Genomic DNA, 12,453 nt, shown 5'->3' with positions numbered 1-12,453 from the left:
AAAAAAAATTTACAAAAAAAATTATGCATATGTAAATTTGATTTTGTTGGATTTGGTTAAAAAAAAGAATTGATTGCCTAGTATTTTTAATATCTTAGAATTTTAATAAATAATGATTTTTCTACTTAATAATTAAAATTATGTTTACAGAAATGTCTCTTTAAATAATTAATTGTTTCTCATAAAAATAAGAAGGAAAGTAGATTGAGTAGTAAAAAGGTAAGAAATAAAAAGGATTTTTTTTTCTTTTTAATTGCGTTTTCCCTTTTAAGTTGTATTATTCCCTTTTTTTTTTTTTTCAAATCTTGGCCACTAACCAAAGCACCTAATCACTAATGATACTGGTGATTAAAGTTTCTCTTCAATTGCGGCTCTTAATACTGCAAAACCTAATGTAACACATATTAAAGCCAAAAGTAGAACATTTATATGGTATTACATATAGTGATAATTCAAAATATAAAAATGTAGTGTGTACAAAAAGAATTTATCGAATGAGTTACGATAAATTTATTTATATAGACTGTATTATTTTACATGTTTTTAATATGTATTTAATATATATTTTATATTATTTTAGTGACATATAAGATAACTAATGTAAATTGATTATATTATATGTGTATTAAAATTAATTATTAGTATAAAATATATATTAAAGGAAAAGTATATAGAACCAACTCTAAATCAGCTAAAAATAGAACAACTTAATTAATTTTAAATATAGTAATTAGTTTTATTTATTTATGATTTAAAATATTGGTTATTAAATATTTCACCACATTCAAATTAGGAAGAGATACGTTCAGTATCATTGCAACGTGAATAACGAAAACTGATTCAATTAACTTTTGTCTCTTTACCCTTTTTCCCTCTCCAAACACCTAAAACATCATAAATCAAAAAATAGATTCAGAACCATCCAATTTATAAAAAAAAGAAACATCCTAATGTCTAGCATAAACACCATTCACATAGAGATTTTGGATTCATCCAGAAGTATTTGGCTAATTTTTGGCTGATACTCTCTTCTTCCCTAACATTGTTATATATTAAAATATAAATATAAATTAATATGTTAATAATTAATTTTAATGAAAATTTTGATATACAAATAGTATTACAAGGAGGATCAAACTTTTTAGGCATCCCTTTTTGCTTTTGCTTCCCTTTCTTTTACATTTTTAAAATTGTAGTATTAACTGGCATAACACAACAATCTCCTAATCTTTTTCCCTTTCCATAAATAAATGAATAATAAGATGCAGAGTGATGGACACAAGGGAGAGAAAGAGATAGGAGAGAGAGAGTTTGTGTCATGTTAAATGGCATTAGACCTGTCAGGACCAAATAAAATAAAATAAAATAAAAAAAACCATTTCATAACCACCTTCTTCTAATTCACCTTCCTCTGAGTTCCCCCCAAGGCACTTAGAAAGAAAAAAAACGAGAAATGTACCTTTGATCTCACTTTCATGGTTCTTAGTGCTCATGATTCCTTCACAGAATCCAAAAAACAAGAAAGACCCATAATTTGCTTCACAAAAAAGTTCAGATCTTTGTGCCTTCCCACACAGTATGAGGGACATAGTATCTTGTTTCAGTGAAAACGCAGTGAATGTGTCTAATTACACTTCATGTTCTTCAAGCTACGCATCAATCAACAACCCTTGCATCATTAACCAAACAACACTTTCTTCTTCATCACCTTCAATCCAAAACTCAGTTTCCAGTGTCTACAAATTGGTCCTCTCCACCTTGAAGCAGCTCTTGTTCACTGTCACATGGTGCAGAAGCCACTCCAACCAAGGACTCACCATAAGCTTCGGTAATCATCTATTCATACACATACAAAATTGTTGTATTTATCTTTTTTTTTTTTTTCATTTAGTAATTATATTTGTATTTGTGTAAGATAGGTAGTAATGAGGTTCATGACCCTTCATCAGCACCACCAACGTTTAGGCTCAACACAAATTCAAGGTTCTTTAGGAAGAAGAAAGGAAGCAAATTGATTGAGTTATGTGATGAATCATCATCGAAGATTGAAGTGTTTTGGGACCTGTCAAATGCAAGATATGAATCTGGGCCTGAACCAGTTGAAGGTTTCTATTTGGTGATCGTTGTTGACTCAGAAGTAGGCCTAGTCCTCGGCGGCGACGCGGCGGAGGAATTCACCTCAAAAAAGCTCAAATCGAACTCCATGGTAACGAAAACATCGCTGCTATCAAGGAGAGAGCATTGTTCAGGGACAACACAGTACACAACAAAGGCTCAATTCTGTGAAACTGGAACATTTCATGATGTGTTGATAAGGTGCACCATGGAGAATGAAGAAGGGGTGCACAGTAAGAATCACCACCACCACCATCCTCACCCTCACCCTGTTCTCTCTGTTTGCATTGATAAGAAGACAGTGATCCGCGTGAAGAGGCTTCAGTGGAATTTCAGAGGAAACCAAACAATTTTTGTTGATGGGTTGCTGGTGGATTTGCTTTGGGATGTTCATGATTGGTTCTTCAATCCGAATGCAAATGCAGGTTCTGGTTATGCAGTGTTTATGTTCAGAACAAGAAGTGGCTTAGATAGCAGGTTGTGGTTAGAAGAGAAGACACCACACAAAGATAAAGACAGAATTGAATTCTCCTTGTTGATCTATGCCTGTAAGACCTCATAAGCTAAGGCAAAAACACTAAATTATTTCTTCATCCTAATTAGAACTTTTTTTTTTGTTTCTTTTCATTTTTGTTAGTCGGATCCTATTATCAGAAATTCGACTAATGCAATTCAAAAATTGGAGTCACTTTTTAGTACAGGTTTTTAATTTGAAATCTCATCACTTGACTTACCCGGTGATGTTGGATTTTTTGTTTGTTTAACCTTGTTAATTTTTATCAAGTTCTTCTTAGTTCTTACTTCTTAGTGAGTTGTTTGAAAAGGAAAAAGAGGAACTTGCTTTAACTCTAGTTTTGCCTTTCAATCTTAAAAGGGTACACAGTCATTAATGTTTTCATGGGAAAGAGGAAGACAACAGTTTTAAGAGTTACAGAAAATTTAGTTAGTGTTTATGACAACAGAACTCAGAACAGTTGGCTATTATTCTGCAGTAAGTCTTCTGTTTGTCTATATTTGTTTTCCCTTCTGACATGTGAGATAATGATTCCCTTGAATGTTGCAAGATATTAGAGTTCTGTCATTGGAGAAAAATGTCCAAATTCTTAATATTATTTTACTTTTTTACCTCTGTTTTTAAGAAAAAGAGAATGCATAATGTAGCTTTATTTGGGGATCATGACATGATGAATATCTATGAAGATTTGTCAAAAAATTTAAAAACACCATGATGAACAATATCTTGACCATGTAGTTTGCAATTTTGTTTGTAACTATCTGTAATGTTCACCTTAAAAAGATAGAGTGATTTTTTTAATTTTTTTTCCTTTTTAAATAATTACTGTCCACTAAAGAAGCCAAGTACAAGACAGGTATAAATTATAGAAAAACTTTTAAGTGTACTGATATACTGGTGTTTCAGTAATTTTTAACTGTTGATTTTAATTATAAAAAATATAAATAATATATATGATTAAGATCAACGGTTAAAAATTAGTGAAACATTAGTGTAGCAGTATACTTGAAAACTTTCCGAAATTATAATGCATTGTCATTGGCTTGTGATATGAATATATAGTTGAAGTACCATAATCAAAGGCCATCCATAAGGTAAATTAGAGGGCCTTTACGCTTACCATGATATGATATGAATAAATTTAGAAGCAAAAACAATAAGCTAAGGTTTGGTCTTTTTGGGGGGTGTCATTTTCACATTGAGATCATTGAAACGAAACTCCAACAAATTAAAATAATAGTCTTGTCTTTAGTGGCGTGGTGGAACCTTTGATTACTTATGAATTATGATGGCCCTATTCCTTTGTCCTCAGATACCTTGACATGTGTTTATGACTCTCCGGTCCCTTCAATTCTCTTCTCAATCTCAATTATTACTACTCACTTTTTGTGCTGACATGGTAAAATACGGGTAAATTAACCATTATGCACGTTAAAATAAAACACTTAATTTAACTAAATTGGATTAATTTACTGATTAACTTACTAGTCCGCTTAATTATGTGTTGAGATTCGAATCCTGCTTTGTGCATGCAACAGTCTATTGCTAGCAACAAACTTTTAAACGGAATTTCAATCTACGACAGATTAATCCTTAATCTATCGAATTGGGAGATACCGTAAAAAACCAATGAAACACTTAGATGAGTGCATCTATAGTATTTCTCACCTAAGAGAATGCTTCCATTATGCTTTGTAATTACAAGTTAAGAACTATATATAGAATGCAAGTAATAATGAAAATGCCAGAAATTAAACAAGTCTTGCATCTTAGTGCATATATTTCTTTAGTATTTATGTTTTGGTTGGTGGATGTTTGTTTCCGTGAGTTGAGAAAATTTGTATATGTTCTTAAGAAGAGCGTGTACGCTAATTAAGTTGGGTGAATGATTTTGATAATTTTGATTGTATAGGTAAAGTAGTGAAGCATGCACATTGCATCATTATTAGTGTTTGCTATATTTTTCAAATGTTGATTTTTTAGCTACTCCACTAGACTTAGAAGAAAATCTATTTAAGTTAGGTTTGTTATCACCTTTAAGTTGAAAAGGATCCGCAATATTACTCAAATCACGTGGCTCTATGATTTACAATTAAAATAATTTCCTTTTCTTAGCCTGGGCCTAATTATGGATATAGTATCTCAATAAAAATAATGGAGGAAGTAAATCCAGCAAGTTTTGCGAGTTATTTGTTTCTAACTTGATTTGTTAGTAGTAATATTTTATTTTATAAGTTTAAAGTAATTTCGACCGAATTTTGTGCTTATTATAAGCAGTAGTTGAAGTAGTTGGTATTTGAATTTGAACTCGTATGACATGACAAAAATATGATAAAGTTTAACAGTGACGTGCATACAATCATTTGGATTGACTTGAATCATGTTTCACGTTGTCTTTTCTTATCAATTCGTCAAAATCATAGGTGCCAATTAATGTTGATTAACTATACTCAAGTCTTGCTTTAATTTTAAATTAGCGGAATGTATTTGTTAAATGATATATATGAAATCAATGAATGTTGAATTGTGGTCAACTGGGAAATGAATGTTGTATGATTGAAAACTTAAATTGACATTGTTTTTTAGAGCGATGGATTATGGAAATTATGGGAAGAAGAAGAAGAAGCATTTGTGAGAGAGTACGGAAGAGGATGAATGCGTGCGTCCAGCTCAAATTAGATGGCATGTGAAGGTGATGCGAGATTTTCAGTCTATTAATGATGCCAATAATAGAGCATGGAGTGTGTCTTAATTTTCACACTCTAGAGGAGATTCAAATTTTTGACATTTATTTAGGTTCATTTTTTTTTTGTTATCTACGGTATCCCCCAACTCGACAGATCAAGGACAAATCCGTAGAGTCTGCCGCTGGCCAATGGGTTGCTGCATGCACAAGGCGGGATTCAAACCCCCAACACTTGTTTAAGTGAACGAGTGAGCTAACCACTCGACCAACCCAAGTTGGTTAACCTAATTTCATTTTTATTGGCTAATATAATACACTCTTGCTTTTGCTTGGGCCAAATAGGGATATGAAAAAAGAGTGATGGGGGTAATGGATCAAAGCCCAAGCCCCAAGCAACTTATGATATGATATGAATGCTTTAATGCAAAATGTTGACCAAGGGATATTCAATGATGTTTCTCATGGTACGATGCACATTTCATTCAAAGTGCTGTTGAAGCACTTACAACTTACAAGGACCTTAAATGACCACCACATGCTTGTTGAAATGAATGAACATCTTTTTAAGCCAAACATGGTGGAAGCACCTTCAAGGCTTGGTCACTTTTTCCTTGCAAGATGCAACAACTCTATCAGAGATGCTGCGGCAGCAAGAGACACTGCTAATAAAGGATTACAAATAACAATTTGATCCCCTTTTTTCCCGGTACTTGTCATGTCCTTGCTGCATTTATGTAAAGGATAGGCTTACTTCAAAGATTACATGTTTCAATTAGATAATGGCATCATTTATGCCACGTATTATCGTCTAACTGAAAAAAGGATCAATGTGATGCATGATGAAGAGAGGAAGTGGCACTCGAGCTGTTATTATGGTTTTAAACTGCAGTTGCAGGTAATAGAAGCCCTCCTAGTCACCCTTAAATTCTGTTATGTACTAGTTACATTCAATAGATGAGATTAAAGTATCATATAGCAAATAATTATATAAGAACAGAGCACTCCAACCTAACTACCTAAGTACTCCCTACTCACTCCTTACATATAATCTTGGTTAGACATACCATAAGAAGAAAGCTACTAAACCAATGAGAGAAAGCTAACTAGCAAAGCCAAATAAACGGTACCAGTAAATGTTATGGATCCAACCTCGGATATGACCTTGTCTTCTGCAAAATCATATAGCACCAATAAATGAATCAAAATTAAGAATATTTGGACATGGGAAAGATCATTCAAGGTAGGACTTACTGCATTCTTTTGCATGGCATAAACAATTCAACCCGGCACCGCAGGTGTCATTAGGCTTTTGGCACCCCTTACAAATATCTGGCACATGAGTGTTGAAAGATATCCTTGCTCCAAACTTCAATTCTCCATGATCTTCACCATGTGAAGAACTTTTATGTGCCCAGGTATAATGGGAGCAGTTCAAATTTCGAGGATGAAAACCCAGACCCACTTTCTTAAGGTCTTCAATAACTAAGCATGAATAAGGACTTTTCTCATGCTCTTCAGCACCTCCACATTTATATATGTGTGTGCAGTTTTTCAAGAGTGGCAAAAAGGGGTATCTTGTGATTGAACAATTGAAGAGAATAAGTGAGTTAGGTTCTGGTGGAGAAGGTAAACCTGCTGTGACAGCCAGAGGAGAAAGGTATTGGAGAGAAGAAGTACAAGGTGAGTGAGAGATAGTTAGTAAGCTACCATTTAAATCAACTGAAGAAACTTGGAAAAGGCCAAGGGAAGTTTTGAAGTAGAGGTTCTGAGATCTGCACAAGATGATGCTACTTAACATTGAAGGACTGGGATTCAAGAAAGGTGTTTGAGCTCTTCTGATATTACCACAGTAGTAGTCTTTCTTATCATGGTTGGCTATAGAAGAACCTAACATGACACTGCATAATACTAGAAAACAACGAAGAAGGTGTAGTTCCTTGGATGCCTTCATGTTCATGTTCATGTAAAAATTGTTTTCTTGATTCTTATGAAATTATGTAGTGTTGAGTTCTTTCTAGATAGGTAGGCATAAAGTTTAGAACTAGAGAAGCTCTGATATCATGTTTTGGATTATAGTGTACAAAATTTCTTGTAAAATAATAAAAAAGCTACTTAATTTTCTTGGCCTTCACTAATCATGCTCTAATACCTAAAAGCATACTCAAAACACAATCTAATAATAATTTTTGTCTTCTTTTGCGGCAAATCAAAACACTGAACTCCCAATTTGCTACTTCCAAATTGCTTTCCAAGTGGCAGAATGGTTTGGTTTAATGGCTTTGCTTTTCCTTCTTTTGTTTGTACCAGAAATAAAGGTTACACTGCTTTGGTATATCTTTGGCCAACAAAGTTAAATTCTTTTTTCTTTGTTATTTGCCATTCCTTGACATGAAGTGGAACTTTTGAGGTCATATCCTTCATAAAGTAGTGTTAATTATTTCAAATCAGGTCATGCATGATTCAATTTCTTTAACCATTGATAATCATTTCTTGCCTTCCTAGTGTTGCTTTTATGTTTAGGCTTTTTTAGCCACCCCACAGTGAATGATTGTCCTGACCAAAATTTGTTATGGTATTCTCTTTTAATTTATCAGCAATGATTTAGATACTTAAATGGTTATATGATAATTGCAGTTCAATTAACACTATTTTGAATTGCAATCATTCAACATCTATGCAGAATGTCATTTTTTTAATAATTATCTAGTCAAGAACTGAAAAGTGGAAGATGCAATTTGAGGCCTCCTCTCTCTAGAAAAATAAAAAGAGAATTAGTTTGTGTGTCGATTGATTTACTTTTTACTAGTTTCTCTGTTACAATAATATGTTTGTGTGTGTGTGATTGATTTACTTTTTATTCATGGACAATGGAGGCCTAGAAAAAGTGCCGGAACAACATCAGAAGGTAGTGGAAATTGGAAGAGAATCATTGTTATTATCAAGTACTAACTCCTTCAAATTTACCATCAAGTTAAAACAGAAGGGAAATGAAAAAAGAGCTTATCATTAAGCATACACTTCCAAGGCTGAGACTCTAAAAACTGCTTGAAAAACCTTCATTCTTGAGGATCATATCATATGCTTATGCTTTGACAATGGTAGGTGGGAAATCCAGCACTAAAATATTCTCAACAGCAGGTGAGAATAATTTGGAAAACTCAACATGATTTGGGTGACTCTGAAATGCATCAAACTCCTCTTTCCCATTGAAAGTCATCAAGAAAGCATGAGTGAAGCCTTGTCTCAGAAAATCAGGTCCTCCGATATCTTTTCCCCTTTTAAGACAAACACAAAATTACATGAGAATTCTATGCTCTCTATGATACCGAAAGGATTATACATAGGCATCATAAAAATCTTCAGAAAAAGTAAAAACCATACCATTGGAAGGACTTAACATGCTCAATCCCTGAGACCATTTTCACCAACCCTTCAGTGAGTTCTTCAACTGCTACACCATCCTTGAACTTCACAACAACATAGTGATTGAATCCCCCCATCATGTCTCTGCAACACCACACCTATGAAGCAAAACCAGTCACAAGTAGCCAAATATATAGATATGCAAAAAAAGGATTATTTCTTTTGGTACCTTTGTCCTTTTTCTATATTCAAATCCAGTGATGTAATAACTAGTTTTATAAGTCTTGATATAAAATATCAAAGTTAGTTAATAAGATATGCAGCTAATATTTTATCACAATTTGGTCGTCAACCATCACAGTTCCAAATTTTTGTCCAGTGTCAGATTCTAGTGACTCATTTCACCATTTTTTTTGTATCAATCAGTGAACATAAAATCTTTTAGGAGACAACATCTCCTACTGAATTCATATATGTCTATAGACCCACCATTTGAGCAACTTCTTCTGCCAATCACACAGTAAAATTTGTCATGCTTCAATCCTTTGCACATGAATATGGCAGTGACCCTTCCATGTCTTTTTCCCATCTATCAAGTTTCCAGACATACACAGAACATTATGATAATATAAGGCCAAAGCCTATTGCTTCATATATTAGCTTTCTTCTCTATTTGCTTGCATGAGGAAATTATTGGACTTGTAATATATATTTATCATGACATGAGAAACGGGGAATCGAAAAAAAAAAAGATTATATTAATTAAAATGTGCATTTTTCTTATTTATTATACAATGAGATGACATAAGCATAATGTCATGGAAATAATAATTTGAGTTCTCCATCCATCACATGATGTAACGTATTTAACTACTTATATTATTTAACGAAGTATAGAAGTATTTAAAAACATAAAAACTTGGCCTCACCAGCTACAACCTATAAGGGTCTTTGTCAGGTGAATAAGTTAAACTATAATGATGTCTGAGTTATCTTCATATATTATACAATACTGTAATGATTGAGAATTTTCAAAAACTAAAAGTCAAAATAAAAAGATAGTGCATGATGTAAATATATAAATTAAAAGAGTTAATTACTTTAAGCTTTAAAACAGCTTTACTTAGACATCAGTTCAAAAAGAAAAAGAAGAAATGAAATATAGCTTTAGAGTTTAGACAACTTTCATTTTTAACCAACAAAGCAGCATGGTAACAAAAGTAAATTAAAGGAGTATACAAAGCTTGAAGCCTTCAACCAACCATGTATTAATGATCAACCATTTTTTATTTCTCATAATTTTCTTCAGAAAAGTTGCCTAGCTACTAAGTAATTAAAGTCCCGTTTCCAATATCAGTATTGAATAACTAATGATTGTTTTAAGATAATGAAACTGGTAATAATAATATGTCTTAATCAGTAACTATATGTGATGTATAATATATATTGAGCAAAAAGACATTTATGACCATGCATTATTTGTGCTGACTGTTGACGGAGCTAGATAGCTAGGCTAACGCCTAAAGACAACGAAAACAAAACTAGTCTTATAGAATTAAAGGGGAATGCATCCTTTCAATTTTTTTTAACAATTGAGGGAGTAAAGTGTGATCTTCTACCATTAATTTTATAAGTGGGACAAAAAATAAATATAAGAGAAAAAATAATGAAGGATTAGAAATTACATTTTACACTCTCAATTTTTTTTTTAATAATTGAGAGAATCTATTCTCGAATTAAAGTAATTAAATTAACCTTAGAGTGTACAGAGTAACCAACCCTAAGCAAACAAGCAATAGCCAATAGCCCCCTTTAGGTTCATTTCCAACAACACTATATATAATGAGTTTAGATATTATAGTTTTACTAAATTTGTAATTAGATTTTTATTATTTTTAATTAAATTTTTATATTGTTTTTAATTTTGTAATTAATTTTTTTATATAAAAAACGTTAATTTATTTCTTCTAAAAAAATATAATAAAAGATTTCATTCGAATTTTAATTGTGAATATCTTTAATTAATGGATTAATATTCAGTTAACTCTAATATTTTTTATATTAAAAATAATTTAATTATAAAATTAAAAATAATATAAAAATTTAACTAAAAAAAATGTTGTAAAAATTTAATTATAATTTAATAAAAATATAAAGAGTAACATAGTAATTAAAGTTATATAATGCATATGGCATGTGATGTGCCTACTAGAAATTTAAAATCCCCAAATATATCAGCAATAAGAATAATAATTGATGTAGCAAATGGTAAGCAATTTAGTATGTCCAGAGATTGAAGTGTATTTGAGAAGAAGCAGTGTGATGTTCATGTTGATGATCCCAATCCATTGCCCTAATCATAGATGGAGGGGTTATAAGCAAACCCTCAGCCATGCTATCCAAAAAAACTGGCATATTATACAATGCCTCCTCATCAAAGAACATTCTTCTTCTTGACACGTCATCATCAAATTCATGTGCATTGATCTTCAAACAAGATGAATAATCCACAATATTTGAAACTGCTTCTCTAATATGTGAAGGTGAAGATGAAGTTGGAAGAGGAAGAACAAAGGGTAGGTGAGTCAGGGAAATTGAAGATTGCGGGATCGGATATATTTAGTGCATGGTATATATATATATGTATGCACTATATATTAAAGATTGTTTGGATATTTATGTATGTATGTATGTATGTGGAAAAATATGACAATTAACGCGTAGAAGCATATAGTAAATGTATACACAACATATAAGGCACGTTCCACACACACATAAAAGTGATAAAACGGAAGCTAACCTATTTTGGTCATGTGTCTTAATTCATGGAGCTGGAGATAAATTAAACCCGCACGTCACAGCAAAACACAACTTATATTTAATTATACCCAAACTCTATTGATTTACTCGTAAACATATCCTGTACAAAATCAGTATAAATAAAAAATTAGCTACTAATTGATTATTTGTATAAAATATATAAAATAATACATGCAAAAATATCACAGAACTTACTGTTCAAATCCGTACTTTTACAAAAATGATTTTTTAAATTCAACTCGACTTCGAAAATCATATCACAAGTTTTTCGAATTGTATATAAATTAATTTTAGAATAGCTTAAGAAAAGTTCAGCACTTCTTCTAGAATGTATGTCACCTTTTTAAAATGGTTAAATCTGTCTATGACTACACCTTTTGTTCCTCTGCCTATCATTAGATTAGTTACTTAGTATGTCATGAATTAATCAAATTTAAACAGGTGTGTCGTAGCATTCTCCCTTTTCACATATCTACATAGAAATATCTCATTTTCTTCGTAAACTCAGAAATATTTAATGAACTAAAGTACCTTCATTAAACACGTGCGATAGAGGAGAGAGGAGAGAGGGAAGGAGAAAAATGGTTTATGAGAGAAAGTGAAATGTATAAAATAAATAAATGGACAAAAAGAAAGAGATAAAGTATTTTATCACCTAATTTAAAAAATGGAAGGGACCAGAGAAGTGAGAGGTCGGTCATTCACATTGCAACAAACAAAATAATTAAGGAGTCCCCTCGTGCCTCATCCAACCACACATCACACGTAATATATACCAAACTTTTGCTTTTAATTATTTTTCACGAGTATTGTTAACTTGTAAGTAGATTAGAAACAACATGGAAAATCATAATAATTCGAGTTCACAAGAAGGTGTTGAAAGACTGGTACAGTGGTACCCTCAGTAATCAATATTTCGAACATACACGTGCTGCGTATCATTTTGTTTATGAAA

The 12,453-nt window shown here is 32.0% G+C and overlaps 3 protein-coding genes across 4 annotated transcripts; 1 reads left to right on the top strand and 2 right to left on the bottom strand.

Annotated features, from left to right (window-relative positions):
* The first annotated feature begins 1,214 nt into the window (after positions 1-1,214).
* LOC107629307 (DUF868 family protein (DUF868)) lies at positions 1,215-3,207 on the top strand. Its single transcript, XM_016332067.3, has 2 exons — positions 1,215-1,828; positions 1,920-3,207. Exons 1-2 carry the CDS (start codon positions 1,579-1,581, stop codon positions 2,675-2,677), a joined length of 1,008 nt encoding a protein of 335 aa, XP_016187553.1. The 5' UTR covers positions 1,215-1,578; the 3' UTR covers positions 2,678-3,207.
* A 2,950-nt stretch (positions 3,208-6,157) lies between these two features.
* On the bottom strand, positions 6,158-7,469 carry LOC107629309 (uncharacterized). Its single transcript, XM_016332069.3, has 2 exons — positions 6,567-7,469; positions 6,158-6,484 (listed from the first exon to the last, which is right to left on the bottom strand). The coding sequence occupies exons 1-2, from the start codon at positions 7,276-7,278 to the stop codon at positions 6,396-6,398; spliced, it is 801 nt and encodes a 266-aa protein (XP_016187555.1). The 5' UTR covers positions 7,279-7,469; the 3' UTR covers positions 6,158-6,395.
* Positions 7,470-8,221: 752 nt separating this feature from the next.
* LOC107629311 (stress-response A/B barrel domain-containing protein At5g22580) lies at positions 8,222-9,419 on the bottom strand. 2 transcript variants are annotated; one of them, XM_016332071.3, is made up of 3 exons: positions 9,168-9,419; positions 8,697-8,836; positions 8,222-8,590 (listed from the first exon to the last, which is right to left on the bottom strand). In XM_016332071.3, exons 1-3 carry the CDS (start codon positions 9,168-9,170, stop codon positions 8,398-8,400), a joined length of 336 nt encoding a protein of 111 aa, XP_016187557.1. In that variant the 5' UTR covers positions 9,171-9,419; the 3' UTR covers positions 8,222-8,397. The 2 variants fall into 2 exon arrangements, with proteins under 2 accessions (XP_016187557.1, XP_088365056.1); XM_088508930.1 differs by lacking the exon at positions 9,168-9,419 and adding an exon at positions 8,908-9,120.
* Positions 9,420-12,453: the final 3,034 nt, after the last annotated feature.

Source organism: Arachis ipaensis, chromosome B3 (genome assembly GCF_059453495.1).
Source record: "Arachis ipaensis isolate K30076 ecotype BB chromosome B3, ASM5945349v1, whole genome shotgun sequence".
Taxonomy (NCBI): domain Eukaryota; kingdom Viridiplantae; phylum Streptophyta; class Magnoliopsida; order Fabales; family Fabaceae; genus Arachis; species Arachis ipaensis.
The sequence above is the reverse complement of the archived record's forward strand: the minus strand, read 5'-3'. Positions and strand labels throughout refer to the sequence as shown.

Excerpts from the sequence above, each read along its gene's own strand:
- LOC107629307 (XM_016332067.3), top strand. The coding sequence starts at position 1,579 with ATGAGGGACATAGTATCTTGTTTCAGTGAAAACGCAGTGAATGTGTCT. Across the intron at positions 1,829-1,919 it reads AGGACTCACCATAAGCTTCG|GTAGTAATGAGGTTCATGAC; the intron begins GTAATCATCTAT and ends TGTGTAAGATAG.
- LOC107629309 (XM_016332069.3), bottom strand. The coding sequence starts at position 7,278 with ATGAACATGAACATGAAGGCATCCAAGGAACTACACCTTCTTCGTTGT. Across the intron at positions 6,485-6,566 it reads ATGCCATGCAAAAGAATGCA|AAGACAAGGTCATATCCGAG; the intron begins GTAAGTCCTACC and ends ATGATTTTGCAG.
- LOC107629311 (XM_016332071.3), bottom strand. Across the intron at positions 8,591-8,696 it reads CATGTTAAGTCCTTCCAATG|GGGAAAAGATATCGGAGGAC; the intron begins GTATGGTTTTTA and ends TTGTCTTAAAAG.